Below are 20,494 nucleotides of genomic sequence, written 5' to 3' on the forward strand. Positions count from 1 at the left end.
TTTTGCTTCAAAGAAATTCTTTTTATACTCAGTTTTAATGGGACAGATTAATACCGTTACAATTTTAATATGGTATTTGGAGAACAAAACGGTAACAATTAAAAATCATATATAAGTACCAAAATAATTTTTAAAATCCTTCTTAAAGATACTCAACTGTTATAATCCTAATTGAAAGAAAATAGCTCTAAATCAACAGTTTTTCCTATTAAAATAACCCTGAAACTTAATCGAATTTTCTGACAAGCAGATTCACAGAACCAACATTCAGTCTAAAATAGCTAAAATTCTAATTAAAAATTCCTTTTCCTAGTCTACCTTCATTGGAAATAACATCTGAAGAAATCAGAAATTTCTAAATAATGAGAAGGCCATTCATTATTTGGAATTTTCTGAATTCGAAAATCTTTCAAAGCATAAACTTGTCACTTATATTAGTCAGTTAACTTAATGGCTCTTAATCATATTAACTGTATATTTTAAACAATGATGCTTATTATTTGCAAAATAGCATTCTTATATAAGCTTTACTATAAAGTAGTTTTATCAGTATTTCTTCTTCTTTCCATTATCTGCCCCAACTGCTTTCAAAAGGACATTTTTTTCCTTTTACCTTTTAACAGAAAGGAATTAACTTGTGATGTCCTATTCTCTAAAAACCATTTACAATCTTGTCTTTTAGTCTTGGTCTTGTTACTTACCTGGAATTTTTGTTTCCCCATTTCCCTAAAAGACTTAAACCACGAGGAATTGGTTGATGATTCTTCTACTGTTATTATTAAGCATTACAAAAGTAAAAATGATGTTGGCACACATATTTCAAATTTAGGTTTTAACAGCACCTGAGTGATATACCCTTCTTTTTTAAATCTTTTATAGTCTAGAAATGTAAAATTAATCCTTAAACAGTAAGAAATCTAGACCAACACAATCTAATACAGAATCAATCACATTCAGGACACTCTGAATGCAGATGGTTCTTTCATAATACAGTTTTACAGTTAAAATGTTTAATATGATAAACATTTAATCATATTAATGTTTAATATGACACTGTTTAATATGATAATCTCTCAGATCTGACATTGTCTTGTCTTACTTAAATATTTGCCTCATACTTCTATTTTAAAGTTACCCTGTTGCCCACTATCACAACACATAAAAAATGCTACTTTTCCTCTTGATATTTTACAAACTGATAATTTTCATCATTAGCAGTGGATCTCCCCCTGTTTCCAAACTATAACAAGAATAGGGATCAGATTAGGAAACTTAGCATCTTTTTTAAACATGTGCTTCCTTCACCCTGCATACATGCCACTATACAATTTGTGAATGATACCTCTGTTACATGTTACAGCATCTGCCCCTCTAAGCATTTACCTTAGTCTTTCACGACCTTGCCTTGAACAATCAGAAATGTCAATAGCCAGAGTTTAAAGAAAAGCGATTACCATCCTAAGACCCAAAACTGGATAAATGGTCTTGTCATTATGGCTTAACAGTAATATGGCTATAACATAGGGACCCCGCCTTTTCCTTTATTAGCAATGTGACCTGCCCACACTTTTTACAATCTAGACTAGTTTTCCATATGTTTTACATATTTTATTCTGACATCATATCTTTAAAAAAACAAAGAGATGAAAACATTTGCACTTATCAATGCCATTTTCTTTAGATGTGGTTTGACTTCTTCCTTCAGGCTCTTTGTCATCAAGAAGCAAGGTCTGATTTCAATACTGCCCATCTGCTATGAAAATATCAGAAGGGGTCATGTTCAAAGCAATACTCCAGTTGGGCTTGTTCACTGATTAGATTAGCTGCATAATTTCTTCTAGAACATTTGTAACAGACACGAAACATATAGGATTTCAGTTTGGGTTTTTTTTCCCCCCCAGGTCTGATTTCTGCTTCTCATTCATATTTTCTTTTCTTTGTATATATTGCACAATATTTTATTATTAAAAAAGGTTTTATGTCTCAGGCAAAAAGTTCTTCTCCTTTACTTGGGAGGTGTTAATGTGTATTATTTTCTAAAAGAGGTACGTGGTTGTCCGTGTGGCCATCTTCAAAGGGAACCTAGGGAAGAACAAAAAGACCAAAGTAGGAGTTTTATTTCTTACACTATTTCCTCTAAACATAATGCTTTATTTTGGGCAATTTCTTTCAGGCACCAAGAGCTAATATTTAGATTTAACAATAATACTATGACTTAGGATGGACATCACTGTATCACTTACAGAATTGACAGGTTTGTAGGCTCCAAGTCTGAAACGACAGTAAATTATTTCAACTATAAATTTGCCAATTCCATGTAACATGCCTGTAACAACAAAATGTTTGTTTTTAATTAAATTATGTTTTTAATGAAATTTCTTCCTATGTTATTTACTTCCTAAATTTGTGAGTCAGAATAAAAAACTCAACTAATTACAATGGAACAGGTTAAGGAAGGAAACAGTTTGCTTTACTGACATCCACAGGTAAAAATATCAAGACAACTGGATTTTAAAATAAGTGAACTTCTTTTCAAAATCAGAAGGCCACATAATTCACGACCCTGACAAAGCAATCTTTTCAAAGGTGCTTAATATATCTTACACTACCACAAATTTAAATGACTGTTATAAATAAAGCAGTAACCGAAACTTTCATTAAAAAGCTATTCATTCATTTAAAAAAATATAATTCCAAATATAAACTCCATGTAATACTAAACAGAAGTTAGCATAAAAAAGGAACTATTTAGGTTGGTACAAAAGTAACTGCAGTTTCAGACTGAATTTTAAATCATTATAACCAGGCTCAAACACATCTTTTTTTAATCAAAATAGGAACAATTACAACCAACACATTGTTGCCAATGAGAAATAAGTTTGCTTATTTCTATAGCATAAAAACCTGTGCTTAGGGATTCGATGAAGTCTTGGAAAGTATCTTCTGCCTCCTGCTGGTTTTGGAAGCATTTTCCCTGTAAGAAGTGATTAAGATGCTTGGAGAAGTTGTAGAGAATTGGGCCCTTTTTGTTGACCAGTGTCAGCTGGAGGTGCTGTAGCTTTTGGTGCTTCTCACTGATTTGCTGAGCATACTTCTCAGATGTAATGATTTCGCCTACAGAGGATTAGATGGGCAGCAGACCACCAAACAGTGACCATGCCCCCTTTTCTGGTGCAAGTTTAGCTTTGGGAAATGCTTTGGAGCTTCTGAGTTGGTCATCTCTGGATGTCATATACAGCCCACTTTTTGTTGCACATCACAATCCAATTGAGAAATGGCTTGTTGTTGCACAGAAAAAAAAGACACTTCAAAATGAATTTTTTGATTTTCAGTCACTCATAGGCAGCCACTTAAATCAAGCTTTTTCACCTTTCCAAATCAGTTCAAATGCCAAATGACCAGAGAATGGTTGACATTGAGTTCCTCTGCAACTTCTGTAGTTCTAAGAGGATCAGCTTCAATGATGGCTCTCAATTGAAGCTGTCAACTTCCAATAGCCGGCCACTACACTCCTCATCTTCAAGGCTCTTGTCTCCTTTGCAAAACTTCTTGAAGCATCACTGCACTGTATGTTCATTAGCAGTTTCTGGGCCAAGTGCACTGTTGATGTTGCAAGTTGTCTTGGCTGCTTTACAACCCATTTTGAACTCAAGAAAATCGCTTAAATTTGCTTTTTGTCTAACATCATTTCCATAGTCTAAAATATATATAAAATAAACAGCAAGTAATAAGTCACTAGCCAAAAACATAAAGAAATGCACGTTAAAATGATGTATACATAAGCACATTCAGAATGTATTCTAATATCAAATGGTAAATTTCAACAATGCAAAAACTTCAGCTACTTTTGCACCAATCTAATATTTCCTTTATCCTTTCTATTTTATTTTTCTTTCTATATTTAACACTCAAATTTTCACAATTACAATTCTGCAAAAGGGAATGGCTACCCATTCCAGTATTTCTGCCTGGAGATTTCCATGGACAGAGGAGCCTGGCAGGCTACAGTCCATGGGGTTTCAAAGAGTCGGACATGACTGAGTGACTAACACTTTAACTTTCACAATATAGCACTTCTTTTTCTTTCAAGTTATCTTTGAGAAAATCCCATAACCTTAAAGCAAAATGATCAGAACTCATAAAATATTATTAACTAAAATTTGGCTGCACGTATTTCATAGTGCAATGTATCGTAAAATATAATTTTATATTCTGTACTGCTAAAAATACCTTAATTGAAAAAGAAAATTTATGTTCAAACTATCTACTGTTTCCAGGCATTTTCTCATCTAATCCTACAACACACTTGCAAGTTAGATATTATTATTCCCATTTTTATCCAGAGGAAATTTTAGAAAATGTAGGTGACTGACACAGGGCTACCACCGTGTAAATGACACAACCTGGGTTCAATTCTAGGCTCTCTCTAGCACACTGTGTGTGTAGTCCCTTCAGCTGTGCCTGACTCTTTGCGACCCTATGTGCTATAGCCCACCAAGCTCCTCTGTTCATGGGAGTCTCCAGACAAGAATAATGGAGTAAGTTGCCATTTCCTCCTTGACGTGATCTTCCTGACCCAGGGAACGTATCCACATCTCTCTCATCTCCTGCCTTGGCAGGCAGGTTCTTTACCTCTAGTGCCACCTGGGAAGCCCAACCACACTAAGTAATCTCCCTTAAGTCACTGAATGCAGTGAACTTAAGTTTAACACTTAATCAATACAATCTTTGACGTCTGAAATGAAATCTTAAAGAAAAAGTTCTTTAAATATCAAAACATGAAAATGTATATTTTTTTTGCCCCTTTTGAGCAAAAGTATCTTGATTGAGTGTGAGCAATACTTTTAGAAATTAGACAAAAAAAACCAGGAATGAATCTTAACCTGTTGTTGAAAAGATTCCTCCAACAATACCACAAAGTCTTACAAAAAACTGCCAGAAAGGCATATGCTCCTCGGTAACGGTCACCATAAGAGAGCTGAGATCATATTTCATAAAAATCCCAGAGACTCCATGGCTGCCCGCAGCATGGTTAATAACACGTTCCTAAAGGAAGGCAAAAGGAAGGGGAAAGAGAGGAGGAAGACACAACAGGATTCATGTCATTAGGCTATTTGCATACAGTCAACAGGAAGTCCTCCAGCCCTCCTGAACAAGAACAAGACATCCAAATCTCTTCATGAATTGTGCTGCTAGATCAAGTTCTCTATCCTGTATTCTTTGTATGGCTGGCTTTTGAAGCAATCAAAAGAACTGAATCATTCTTTCCTATTTTCTCAAAAAAATCACTTTACATACAAGGTCTCTATTAACCCAAGACTTTAAAACTATATGGTACATTCTTCAATGGCCAAATCATTGAAAACCATCGCATTGCCCAAGAAATTCATTTGGGTTTTTCTGTAGCATCATAAGGAAAAACCCAAATGAACTTATTAGCCAACCCAATACATTCCTATTTTAACATACTTTTTTGTAATATTTCTTCGCTAAGAATTTACAAAATAATTATACTTACTTCCTGTCATTTGAAAAAATTTAAAACAATTTCACTTTCTGTTGTTCATTTTAAACTATATGAGATATAGTACAGGAAGAAAGAATGTATTAATTTGAAAGACTGACTACTGGTTCAGTTTTTAAATGAAATTTTTTTCTTGAAAGGACTGTAACTAAATTTACAAACCTACCAGAGTGTGCACACTGAGTAAGAAAATAATGTTTTGGAGAGTTTGGTGAAAAATTGAAGGCATTTCCCCTGAAATCAGGAACAAGACAAGGGTGCCCACTCTCACCACTACTATTCAACATAGTGTTGGAAGTTCTGGCCACAATCAGAGCAGAAAAAGAAGTAAAAGGAATCCAGATAGGAAAAGAAGAAGTAAAACTCTCACTGTTTGCAGATGACATGATCCTCTACATAGAAAACCCTAAAGACTCTACCAGAAAATTACTAGAGCTAATCAATGAATATAGTAAAGTTGCAGGATATAAAATTAACACACAGAAATCCCTTGCATTCCTATATACTAACAATGAAAAAACAGACAGAGAAATTAAGGAAACAATACCATTCACCATTGCAACAAAAAGAATAAAATACTTAGGAGTATATCTACCTAAAGAAACAAAAGACCTATACATAGAAAACTATAAAACACTGATGAAAGAAATCAAAGAGGACACAAACAGATGGAGAAACATACCGTGTTCATGGATTGGAAGAATTAATATTGTCAAAATGGCTATTCTACCCAAAGCAGTCTATAGATTCAATGCAATCCCTATCAAGCTACCAACGGTATTTTTCACAGAACTAGACCAAAGAATTTCACAATTTGTATGGAAATACAAAAAACCTCAAATAGCCAAAGTAATCTTGAGAAAGAAGAATGGAACTGGAGGAATCAACCTGCCTGACTTCAGACTCTACTACAAAGCCACAGTCATCAAGACAGTATGGTACTGGCACAAAGACAGAAATATAGATCAATGGAACAGAATAGAAAGCCCAGAGATAAATCCACGAACCTATGGACACCTTATCTTTGACAAAGGAGGCAAGGATATACAATGGAAAAAAGACAACCTCTTTAACAAGTGGTGCTGGGAAAACTGGTCAACCACTTGTAAAAGAATGAAACTAGAACACTTTCTAACACCATACACAAAAATAAACTCAAAATGGATTAAAGATCTAAATGTAAGACCAGAAACTATAAAACTCCTAGAGGAGAACATAGGCAAAACACTCTCCGACATAAATCACAGCAAGATCCTCTATGACCCACCTCCCAGAATATTGGAAATAAAAGCAAAACTAAACAAATGGGACCTAATGAAACTTAAAAGCTTTTGCACTACAAAGGAAACTATAAGTAAGGTGAAAAGACAGCCCTCAGATTGGGAGAAAATAATAGCAAATGAAGAAACAGACAAAGGATTAATCTCAAAAATATACAAGCAACTCCTGAAGCTCAATTCCAGAAAAATAAATGACCCAATCAAAAAATGGGCCAAAGAACTAAACAGACATTTCTCCAAAGAAGACATACAGATGGCTAACAAACACATGAAAAGATGCTCAACATCACTCATTATTAGAGAAATGCAAATCAAAACCACAATGAGGTACCATTACACGCCAGTCAGGATGGCTGCTATCCAAAAGTCTACAAGCAATAAATGCTGGAGAGGGTGTGGAGAAAAGGGAACCCTCTTACACTGTTGGTGGGAATGCAAACTAGTACAGCCACTATGGAAAACAGTGTGGAGATTTCTTAAAAAACTGGAAATAGAACTGCCATATGACCCAGCAATCCCACTTCTGGGCATACACACTGAGGAAACCAGATCTGAAAGAGACACATGCACCCCAATGTTCATCGCAGCACTGTTTATAATAGCCAGGACATGGAAGCAACCTAGATGCCCATCAGCAGATGAATGGATAAGGAAGCTGTGGTACATATACACCATGGAATATTACTCAGCCATTAAAAAGAATTCATTTGAACCAGTCCTAATGAGATGGATGAAGCTGGAGCCCCTTATACAGAGTGAAGTAAGCCAGAAAGATAAAGAACATTACAGCATACTAACACATATATATGGAATTTAGAAAGGTGATAACGATAACCCTATATGCAAAACAGAAAAAGAGACACAGAAATACAGAACAGACTTTTGAACTTTGTGGGAGAATGTGAGGGTGGGATATTTCAAAAGAACAGCATGTATACTATCTATGGTGAAACAGATCACCAGCCCAGGTGGGATGCATGAGACAAGTGCTCGGGCCTGGTGCACTGGGAAGACCCAGAGGAATCGGGTGGAGTGGGAGGTGGGAGGGGGGATCGGGATTGGGAATACATGTAAATCCATGGCTGATTCATATCAATGTATGACAAAACCCACTGGAAAAAAAAAATAATAATAATAATAAAAAAAAAAAAAGAAAATAATGTTTTGTTTCATCCTGTTTATACTTCAAAAATCAAGCTTGCAAACTTCTAATAAATTTCTACCATAGCATTCCAAGGGACTCTCAAGAGTCTTCTACAACACCACAGTTCAAAAACAGTCAATCCTAAAGGAAATCAATACTGAATATTCATTGGAAGGACTGATGCTGAAGCTGAAGCTCCAATACTTTGGCAACCTGATGCACAGAACTAACTCATCAAAAAAGACCCTAATGCTGTGAAAGACTGAATGCAGAACAGGACGACAGAGGACCGAATAAATGGATATGAGTTTGAGCAGGCTCCAGGAGACAGTGAAGGACAGGGAGGCCTGGCATGCTGCAGACCATGGGGTGGCAAAGAGTCAGACACAACTGAGTAACTGAACAATAACATTCTAGCATGAAACAACTATGATACCCAGAGCTTTGTTATGACTTCTGTGTCAAGCCTTACCTGTTTCTACTACACTGTAACTAAACTACAAGCTTCAGGAAGACAAATAACAAGGAAAATTATAGCAACTCACGTGGGCACTACAAAATCTCTTTGCTTATTAGCACAACAGAACTATTGTTGTAAGCTTATTCCTTACAAGCTTCCTTATAAGCCATTGATCAAGTTTCCAATTTAAAATGACTTCATCTTAAGAGTTCTGATAAGTTAAATATAATGCCAAAATAATAAACACACTGTCACCATCTATATGAGTGGATGTTGTTTCAGGGATCACGGTGACATAACAAAAGACAACATAACGTTTCACTTTTGGTTCAGGACCAATGAAGGTCAGTGCTGACCTTATCATCTATCCATTCTGCCAACTTCAGTTACTTTTTCTGACAGTGAAACACAACTCTTGTAGTTACCCTATCAGTACAAACACACCCCGCAAAGGCCAAATGCTCTGGGATTCTATTTGTTTTTCTTTTTGATTTACTTTTATTATTAAAAAAAAAAAATCCTGCAGATAATTTCATATCAGTAAACAGGTATATTCCCTCTCTCTTTTTAAGGTCGCATGCTACCCCATGTGTGGATGCCATGTGGGTTGTTTCCAGTCTCTGCAATTACAAATAACACAACTAATAGCCTCATATACATATCACTTCTATTCTCTTGTATCTTTGGATTCAATTTATAGAAGTAGGACTGCTGTGTCAAAGGGTAAACACATACATCATTTTCCAGATATTGTCTAACTCCCTTCCAAGCTATTATGCCACTTTACACTTTCTTAGAAATGTATATCACTCATTTTCCCCAAAGCCTTGTCACTGTGTAGAATGCCTGACCTTCCAGTGTTGCCAACCTTAGTAAGAAATGGTATCTCCCAGCCATACAGAAAAGCAAGCACAATATATACTTATAGACACTTTAGCTAGTTTCTATGTGTACACACACACACAGTTTTATATATATATATATATATACACACACTTGATTTTTCTCTTCTGAACCATTTGAAAAGTTATAAACACATGACACTACATCCATAAAAACTTCAGTACTTAGATTCCTAAGAATAAAGAAAATTCTACAGTTATTGAGAGCATAATCAACACAAGTCATAAGATTATCAATGGAAAATCTCACATGCAGGAAAGCAAATTTTTAAAAGCACTTAAATTTTGGAATTTTTCTGGATACTAGTATTTGAATATTTATCATATTTGAACACAATAAGTAAATATAACATATAAAAATAAACAAAAGAAAAAAGAGAAGGAAAGAAAGAAAATATGGTCCCAGAGTAGATGAGAAATCTGTTAAACTGTCCAATTCTAAAACTCTGCTCCTCACTGTCAATATTTATAGAGCCACTCTACCCTAAGGTTACAGAATGTTTTTCCTCTCAATTATTAATAGATGAATACAAAGCCCTAACTTAAGAAGGAAAACCCTCTAAATCTGCTATGTAAGTCACAATAACCATGCATGCCCCAGGGTAGGTGCATTAATTAAAAAATAATGGTGAAATTAGAAAATCTGTTGGCAGATAAAAACCTCCTTATACCAATACATAGGAAAACATTAAAAATTAAGATATTAAAAGTAAAATAACTAATATCATCATAGTTTAACAGTTTTTTATTGACAGAAAACATTCTAGATTTTTAAAATCTACTTCTTTTCTTCTTCTAAAACATATATTTAGTACCCATTTCTGATATTTTATTTGCTTGAAATAAAAGGTCAATCAATGCATTCCAAAAATTAAGCGAGGGAGGACATTACATGATACTTCAACCTAATTTTGTAGCAGAACTATAAATGCTTTAAAAAATTCATTTTAAACCTATAATGGAAAATAATTTCAAAAATAATATATGTGTTAAAAAAAAGAATTCTACTTTTTGAAATTTAATGCTTTTGAACTTTATTAAATTTCTTTTTTGAAATTTGAAATTTAATTTTTTAATTTGAAATTTAATGTTTATCTTTTTGTCAGTTTTTCTAAATGTCCTATGAACATCTAATAACAATGTACATGATACAAACTTTTAAATATATATGTGTAGGATACAAGATTTAAAAAATCATTTTACCAGTTGGATTCAACTTACCCTTTCTGTCACGGCAAACTGATGGGTGTCTGCTGAAATTTTATATGTATGTAATTTTGTTGGCACAATTGTAATAAAATATTGAAACATCTGGTTGTCTAGAATAAAAACAAAATGTAGTTTTTTCCATCAATCCAGTAGCAATGAAACTGCTTCCAAATATATCATTCTTCTATTAAACACATCTAATCTGAGATTTAATGCTATTTATAACAATGTCTAACAAAAAAGTATTATAAAAGAATCAATGAAAGCAATAATTCATATATGATAAAACAAGTAAGTTATCAGTAAGCATAAAAGTCACACACACATATCTATTAGAAGACGTCAAAAAAATAGATGAGCTAGTGACCTCGTTAGATATCCTTTACAGTCATTTGCATCCTTTTATAAAATATGGAAAATAAAAAAGCAGTTCCTTATAGTACAGAAACTAATAAAAATAAAGTTATAATAGTATATAACCACCATAAGATACATTTTCAGTTTCTACTAATATCTTAAGATAAAAAAATAAACCAAAATTGAATTAGCCATTGGACAAATAAACCAAACTGGAGTAGAAAACGGCAACCCACTTCAGTATTCTTGCCTGGAAAGTTTCATGGACAGAGGAGCCTGGTGGGCTACAGTCCATGGGGTCACAGAGTCGACACAACTGAGTGACTAAGTATGTACCGCTCAGCCAAATGAATCAAAATGTAATCTTTGGATAAATACAAAGAATCAATATGATAGCAGGAAAAAAAAGAAACTACTCAATGATGGCCTGGGGTCACTATGTAATTAAAGGGATTATAATTACATAGTCACTAGGCTTTTCTAGGTTTAATACATCAGAAAAAGCATTATATTACTAATTATTGATTTTAAACAATTCACATAATAAAAAGCATGTTAATTCTCTAGATCTTACACTCTAGAAAATGTAGAACTAGATATATTTATCTATAATTTCAGTTAGGTAAGTGATAGGGCCTCATTATGTTTGTGACATACTTCACATCATATGGTAATAATTGTCTATGAAAATTGTGTACATGAATAAAACATTTTAATCACCCTCCCAAAGTTCCTTTGAATCCCTTTCAGTCCATTCCCTCCATATCTGGCCTAGCCCAACCACTAATCTACCTTCTATTGTTACACACCAGTTTTGCCGATTCCAGAATTTCATATGAATGGAAGTATATATATGTACTTTGGTGTGTCTTGCTTCTTTTGCTCAGCATGAATAAATTTTTATTTCCATCAATTCAATTTTTCAGTCTCTTATCTCAGCATAATTCAGAATAGAAGAGAGAAAGGTAAAACTATAGATAGAAGGGAGAAGTAAGAGTAATGGTCTGTTTAACACTACATTAGACAAGTTTCCAACAAAATAAACCAAAGCCTATTTCAACCTCACCACTTCTTAGTTCACCTAATGCTTGTACCATCACTTTCAAAAACACGAACAGTTTTTGGCCAGTTCTTCTATAATCAATTTCAATTTAAATCCTAAATATTATCACAGATAATATTAGAGCAAGAGGGTGTCAACTTTGTCTACCACCAATAACTGACTTGTCAGCTGAGCTTTCATCCTTTGAGCTGTTCTTTGATATGAAGTAAACCGCTCAATCTGTGCTTATTTTTTTAGATGTTTTATAACTCTATTATATGATAAATAAAAATAGTAACGTGAAAATGACAGAAGGTGTTCAAGTGTTAAGTATTTATGAAAAAAGATGAAATTGAGAGTGGTGGGGTTACAACCAATGCTGTACACATGTGTGGGAAAATTAAGACTTGCAGGAAAAAAGGAGAGACAAACGAAATCTCATACCATGAGGAGTGAAGTACCAATGCAATGAATAATAACCCATGAGGGTCAAAGAAACGCCAGAGCTTTTTAAGCTACAGACTATTTGTCTAATATATAAGATTGCTAGGTAACTTAATGACCAGGCAAGGCAGAAAATGCTGTTGCATTAGATTTTGTTGCAAGATTTGCTGTCCAAATCTGCACAGCATTAAAGATGTCACTGCTAAGTAAACCCTTGAAAACTCCTACATCAGAGGGGGCAGTTACCTGATCCCACCAGATCTGTGATGCTGAATTTTTTTTTTTTTTTTGAAAAAGAGGCGCAACAGAATATATATTAGGCAGGAGAAGAGCATACATGCTTTAAAGATTTGAAAACCTGCTGACGTTCATCTCATGGCATTTTACAAAATAACTCTAAACACCTTAGTCTCTCTGAACTTAGGAACAAGTGAACTTCAAAAGTCTTTTGAAAAGTAATCTGTTCATCTTTAAATCTGCTTCTTTATAAAAATTTATAGTTCATTTCAGGATCCTGAAACAAAGTATTAACCAACATGTTTCAAATGAGCACCTCAGGTAATATTTAATATATTTCGCTGTGGAATGAACATATACTTAACATGAGGTTACACAGAATAAAGCTTATAACTCTCAGAATGTTTCTACTCACATGTGTCAAGTTTTCTTAAGTGAAACATTCCCAAACAGAAACATACTCATGAATGTGAAAATTCTAAATAAAGCATCTTTAATGTATCTGATTACAACACTGTGCTAACAGAGTAAAATACTGTACATTAATAAATCTATTTGAATTAAAAAAAATAAAATCCTTAATTAGTTTTGCAGAGGCTAGACTTCTTTTGCAAAAGGAAAGCATAGGAAGCTTTAGAAGTCCTCAAGGTAGGTCACACAATATGAGTATTTAAGGAGAAAAGCAACCAAAAATCTTCAGGCAATATGAGAACTGATAACTTGCTACAAAATTTAAGAAAATAATCAATTCATATTTGGTTAAGCTGAAATTTTAAATGGAACAGATGGTTAAAACAAACAGTTATAAAAAATATCTGAACTACTTCTGTATTAACAACAAACCATTCTAGAAAAACTCCAGGTTTCTGATGTTTGTAAACTTCTCCAGAGATGTTTCTGATATGGTAAGTATAGCATGCATTTTAGAACTCTGAATCTATAAAAAGAAAGAAATTCTTCTTATAATGTTCAAATTTTATTTTACTATTTCTTTGTTGAATATGGAAAAGCAATTATACCCTCTTACATTAACCTTTCATACATTTAGAGAGCTTTTAAATTCTACTCCTTGTCCTGCTTACTCTTGACTAATTCCTTATTCTGTTTCACAGTACATTTTTTTTTTTGTTTGTTTGTTTCACAGTACATTTTTTAACATTCAAATTCATCCACTACTAGGACATTCTCTCCACAAAACATTGTCACTTAATGATTATCAACCATTTAAACCACTTAAAAGATTTGTTTATCTATTACAAGGGGGTTAGGAATAGAATTAATTAAAATGTTTTATCAAAGTTACAAGAACAATTTGCGTACATGCAAATTCCAACAGTAATTTTTAAATACTTACGATCTAATGCAATTTTTTCAGTTCCATCTAAAGGATTAATAATTCCTGGAACAAGTTCTCCAAAAGACAAATGATCTATTCTGTGAGAAAAGTTGTAAGCTAAGAAGCAAAAAAAAAATGAAACTATTAAGTAGAGACATTAAATTATTTAAAACTACATGTTACAGACTAGTTCATGTTCTTATCTATTCTCAAATGAAAGTATCTAAAATCTGGTGGTATGATAATACTGTATTTAAAACCACATTGTTTTGAGAAAAATGTATATGAATACATAGGAGTGCTGTATCGCAAATTTCATAATTATATACAAATTAACATCTAAGAAATAATACAACATCTAATTCTGTTAACAAAAAAAACCAATCCTTTTCTAGTCCAAATCATCATATAGAAACAGGATTGTGTTGTTAGAAGAACTGGGGTGATATCCATGAAACTGATCAGATATACTTTTAATACACATCACTGCTAAATGTGACCATATTTGTTTTTTATGGAATTTATTGTTTTTATTCTCCAGCAGAGACTTTAAAAACTAAATTTTATGATAACCATTACATGAAACTAACTTGAATACTTTATATCCCTATTTAAATTTACATATGGAAACTTCAAATATATTCTCTTCATTATCTGTAAAAATTAGTAGAAATGTGTACTAAGTGATATAAAGAACACTAAGGCTCTTCCCCTAACCTCAGCAACTTCTGAGCTATGACTAAATAGAATTATAGGTAGCTTAAAGACAAGAGAAAATGGATTAGTCATTAAGCGCAATCATTTATTTTCTCCTGTAGATATCTTCTTTCAGAGCAGCCCACTTTCAAAGCCTCACCTTGCACCTGCACTAAAAATTTAAAAACAAACTTTTCCCGCAGATATATTCCCAGAAAGAAATTTCAGAAACTGCTTACAGTCATGGTTGACAAGTGCTGCCAAGTGTGCATGACCTCGGGGATGTGGAATTGCCCTGAGAGGAGGGAAAAAAGATTAAAGTAATAATGTTTAAATACATAACGAATTAAAATCAGAAAGGGGATCTTTCCTAAGCTATATGATTTTCTTAGAATTAAATAATATAACATACTTGACCTATGATTTAAGGAGTTAAATCTATTCATCTCGATGCAATAAACTGGGGGTTAGCAAACATTTTCTGTAAAGTTATTGTTATTGTTTTAGTTGCTAAGTCATGTCCAACTCTTCTGTGACCCCATGGACTGCAGCCTGCCCATGGGATTTTCCAGGCAGAAATATTGGAGTGGGCCGCTATTTCCTTCTCCAGGGGATCTTCCTGACCCAGAGACTGAACCCATGTCTCTTTTGAGCCACCTGAAAAGACTTAGACAGTAAATATTTTAGGTTTTGTGGGCCAAGATGCAAAACTGAAAACATTATGTAGTTACATAATGAGAAAAAACAGATTTTCAAAAACGTACTAATAAACTTCAAATTGTAATAGCAGTAGCTGAGTACTTTTTTGGAATCAAGGTGGTTTTTTTTTTTTTTTTTTTTGGAATCCAGGTATTTTTTTGGGGAGAGAACATTTTGCTTAATTGGGCTTTAGAGTTTGCGTTCCTTATTTTCAAAATCCCAGATATGATATGGATAGGATACAAACCAAATGATTTTCCATTTTACCTCTCTTACTAAAGATGTGACTTATCACACATCTTTCTGTGTGATGAAATTAAGAATGTTCTTAATGCAATTAAGAACAAAGACCAAAATATAGAGGTTCCTACTATATTTGTCAGTTTCCCTCTTTCAGTTAATTTTGGAATAGGATATTGTTTGTATCCAGAGATGTAATAAACCCTTCTAAATTTCTTTGAGCCAACAATTATCTGTTGGACTATATGATATGAAGAAGTTCTAAGGTTTCCATCTACAGGTTGGGGATGGGAAGAATAGCTCCTGGCGACAGTAACAAAAAATGAATGTTAAAAGGAGCAGGATAACAAAAATAAAGCAATGCTTGACCTGATCACTATAAACATTGAAACAAAGTCTAATGTTTTCTCTGTACATTAAAGAAAATCTCCATCCAGCCACGCTCTCTCCTGTTTTATTATCTTTCCTTCAGCCTAGTGCTATTCTCTCCTTTACATATAAAATGTCAAATCATTCATTAGTGTTCAAAGGTTTTCTTCAATAAAACCTTCACTGATTTGGAGAGTAGACCAGCACCCTTGTTATATAGTTTTTTATCAGCCACAGTTTTCCTTTATAGTTACAATACAACTATAATTAAGTAATTATTAGTGTAATCCACTGTTTAAAGTTCAGATTCTCTCATAGAATGTCAGCATCATAAGGGCAAACCCTTTCTCTGATTTTCACTGTTTCATCTATCGTATGTAGCATGGTACTTCGCATGTAGCAAATACTCAAGAAATGTTTTTTACAATGAAGAACTGTTCAGCTCTGAAACTAGCTAGGAGGAGAGAAGTGAGGGGAAAGCAGCAGAGAAAGAGGGAAGAGATAATCAGAGAATCTATTTATTTACTCAGAAATTTACCAGGTGTTTATCATAGGACAGTTTCTGTGCTGGGTTCTGTTCATAAAGGCAGGTGATCTGAGATTTTTCTTTAACGTTCACCTAATTTAACTTTATCCCAGACACGTTTCTATCTACATCAAAACATTGTCTTGAATTAGGGATTCCATTTTGATGAGAATCACTGAAAGGAAAAACAAAAAACCTAATATCATCCAACAAAATGAACAAATTAATGAAATGTCCAGGCAAGATCTTTGTGGCTACCAACCCTTGGCAAGCTGAAGGGTTTAATTCACATTTACCTGTATTTTCTATACTTTAATATATGAAAGATAACATGACTATTATCCTTCTGTTTTAAAGTAGAAGTTTTTAAAGTCAGTAGTCTTCTTTATCCTGAGGCTGAAGGCCAAAACAATGTGAAGACATCAAAAATACACATTTGAAGAGTCCTTTAGTTGTTAGTTAGATATTATTCAATTAGCAAAGATTTGACTTTTAACCTAACTGCCAACTTGTCTAAAGTATTTTCAGCAAGTGAAAAGAACATACTTGCCCACAGTTATGTGAAAATTCCCTGCTACTTTATTGACATACAGATGACCACGAATTCTGCAAGCATCTGGAGGTTGTGACGAATCATCTTCCCTGTTACAAGATACATTACAATTACTTACGGCATAGTCAGTAGTTATCATTTACTGGTGAGAAAATTTTAGAGGAAAAAAACTCCTAAAGATCGATTTTTACATAATGTTCTAAATGTCAAAAGCAGAATAGCAGTTTTTTGAAATCTAAACATTTATTTTAAAAAACTACAAAAATGAAAAAAATTATATATGAAAATGAAAAGTAAGTGAAAGTGTTAGTTGCTCAATTGTGTCTGGCTCTTTGCAACCCCACGGACTGTAGCCCTCAGGCTCCTCTGTGCACGGAATTCTCCAAGAAAGAATACTGGAGTGGGTTGCCATTTTCTTCTCCAGGGGATCTTCCCAACCCAGGGATCGAACCCAGGTCTCTTGCACTGCAGGTAGATATTACTATCTTAGCCACCAGGAAAGCCCAACTATTGAATATATATTTACACAAACCTAAAATTTCATAGTTCTTCAAATTTAATCAGAGCACTAAAGCTAATGAGAGAAGAAAAATGAAAAGTAAAGAATTATTAGTCCAACAAAGACACTTTCATCATTTGTTTGTGGTACTTTCAGAGACAGGAAGGGATGGGAAAAAGAATGATGTAAAGGAAGGGCATGACACTTAACTTCAGATACAAAAGAACATTTTCTTCCTAAACAAATGTAAAACCTCTATATAGTTTTAAATAATCATTTTTATGATAATAGCATTTCCAAATATCAGTTCTTCTAATCTATAAAAGATACAAAAGTAATATAAAAACATGAAATTCCTAACCAAAGTTTATACATCACCATAATGGTAAATGCAATTAATTTGTTTTTAAAACTTAGTACAATTTTATATGAAGGTATACCATACACACATAAAAGAGAAAAATTAAATAAGATATTATTATTTATGATAATCCTGATCAACATCACAGGCCATAAATTCAAGAGTTAAAAAGGCATCTTCATCATACAGAATGATTATACTTTCTCTAAGAACTATGAGATTCAGAGAACTAAACTATTACTCAATCATGTCATGGTAAATCCATAGTAAATAGTCTCATAGTTAAAATACACATCTCACCTTGGTGGAAGTGCTGTTGATGCACTTTTAAAAGCACTTTTAAATATCACATCTTGAAGAGAATGTTCTTCTTGAAGTCTACTCTGAATCAGCTGTAGCATCCTAAATACAAAACAAATAAGCAACAGTTTAAAAACACAATAAGACACAAAGAGAAAGTCAACAGTATTTGAAAAATAGCAATGGCTAGTTGACTCAGCTAAGTCATGTATTTATTATTACAGAAACTTATTTTAAAATAAAGTTCCAAGTATTCTTTGGTCACTTCCTGGAAAGTAGGAAAAGAGAAGTAGTATGGCTAGAGGTCTAAAAGCTGGGGTCCCTAATCCTGTCTAATTTCTACCAATAATGAACGTGTGGATCCTGTTTATATCACTGGTGGAATGAGGGCCACCAAGAAAGACTTTCTGTTCATCTGAATATCTAAATTCATTCTTCATGCACATATGCAGCAATCACAAAATTATTAGCTTTTGTGAGATACTGAATAAAGTGTTATAGATAAAAAGAATAGGACAGATACAGGGTCACATAACAGATTTTGGGGCTTCATTTGTGGCTCAGATGGTAAAGAATCTGCTGGCAATGCAGGAGACGAAGATTCGATCCCTGGGTCGGGAAGATTCTCTGGAGAAGGGCATGGCAACCCACTCCAATATTCTTGCCTGGAGAATCCCATGGACTGAGCAGGCTGGTGGGCTACAGCCCATGGAGTAACAATGAGTCAGACACAAATGAGCAACTAACAGTGGAAGTGACAAACAGATTCAAGAGATTAGATCTGACAGGCACAGTGCCTGAAGAACTTTGGATGGAGAACATTGTACAGAAGTGGTGATCAAAACCATTCCTAAGAAAAAGAAATGCAAAAACGCAAAATGGTTGTCTGATGAGGCTTTACAAATAGCTGAGAAAAGAAGAGAAGCGAAAGGCAAAAGAGAAAAGAAAACATATATCCATTTGAATGCAGAGTTCCAAAGAATACCAAGGAGAGATAGGAAAGCTTTCCTCAGAGATCAATGCAAAGAAATAGAGGAAAACAATAGAATGGGAAAGACTAGAGATGTCTTCAAGAAAATTAGAGATACCAAGGGAACATTTCATGGAAAGATGAGCACAATAAAGGACAGAAATCTAACAGAGGCAGAAGATATTAAGAAGAGGTGGCAAGAACACATGAACTAAACAAAAAAGATCTTCATGTCCCAGATAACCACGATGGTGTGATCACTCACCTAGAGCCAGACATCCTGGAATGCGAAGGCAAGTGGGCCTTAGAAAGCATCACTATGAACAAAGCTAATGGAGGTGACAGAATTCCAGCTAAGCTATTTCAAATCCTAAAAGATGATGCTGTGAAAGTGTTTCACTCAATATACAAACAAATTTGGAAAACTCAGAAATGGCCACAGGACTGAAAAGGTCAGTTTGATTTCAATCCCAAAGAAAGGCAATGCAAAAGAATGTTCAAACTACCACACAATTGCACTCATGTAACATGCTAGTAAAGTAATCCTCAAAATTCTCCAAGTTTGGTTTCAATAGTACATGTACCGAGAACTTTCAGATGTTCAAGCAGGATTTAGAAAAGGCAGAGGAACCAGAGATTAAATTGCCAACATACAATGGACCACAGAAAAAGCAAGAGAATTTCAGAAGAACATCTGCTTCTGCTTTATTGACTACACTAAAGCCTTTGACTGTGTGGATCACAACAGACTGTGGAAAATTCTTCAAGAGATGGGTATAACAGACCACCTGACCTGCCACCTGAGAAATCTGTAGGCAGGCCAAGAAGCAATAGTTAGAACTGGACATGGAACAACAGACTGGTTCAAATTTGAGGAAGGAGTATGTCACGGCTGTATACTGTCACCTGGCTTATTTAACTTACATGCAGAGTACATCATGCAAAATTCTGTGCTAGATGAAGCACAAGCTGGAATCAAGATTGCTGGGAGAAATATCAATAACCTCAGATATGCATATGAAACCACGTTTATGGCAGAAAGCAAAGAGGAACTGAAGATCCTCTTGATGAAAGTCAAAAGAGGAGAGTGAAAAAGTTGACTTAAAACTCAACATTCAGAAAACTAAGATCAAGGCATCCAGTCTCATCACTTCATGGCAAATAGATGGGGAAACAATGGAAACAGTGACAAACTTTCTTTCCTCGGGCTCCAAAATCACTGCAGATGGTGACTGCAACCATGATATTAGAAGACACTTGCTCCTTGGAAGAAAAGCTATGACCTACCTAGACAGTATATTAAAAAGTAGAGACATTACTTTACTGACAAACATGTTTATTCCAAG

General features: G+C 34.0%; 1 protein-coding gene across 2 annotated transcripts in view; it reads right to left on the reverse strand.

The window, feature by feature from the left end:
• ERGIC2 (ERGIC and golgi 2) overlaps positions 1-20,494 on the reverse strand; it is a 43,311-nt gene continuing 22,817 nt past the window's right edge. For both annotated transcript variants that reach the window (XM_061125203.1, XM_061125202.1), the window contains exons 7-14: positions 18,179-18,280; positions 17,012-17,107; positions 14,871-14,926; positions 13,954-14,052; positions 10,532-10,629; positions 4,884-5,046; positions 2,244-2,326; positions 1-2,082 (exon numbers count right to left, since the gene is read on the reverse strand). In XM_061125203.1, coding sequence (XP_060981186.1) covers positions 2,020-2,082; positions 2,244-2,326; positions 4,884-5,046; positions 10,532-10,629; positions 13,954-14,052; positions 14,871-14,926; positions 17,012-17,107; positions 18,179-18,280 — 760 coding nt within the window. In that variant the 3' untranslated portion in view covers positions 1-2,019. The remainder of the gene's footprint in view (positions 2,083-2,243; positions 2,327-4,883; positions 5,047-10,531; positions 10,630-13,953; positions 14,053-14,870; positions 14,927-17,011; positions 17,108-18,178; positions 18,281-20,494) is intronic.

Source organism: Dama dama, chromosome 22 (genome assembly GCF_033118175.1).
Source record: "Dama dama isolate Ldn47 chromosome 22, ASM3311817v1, whole genome shotgun sequence".
Lineage (NCBI taxonomy): Eukaryota > Metazoa > Chordata > Mammalia > Artiodactyla > Cervidae > Dama > Dama dama.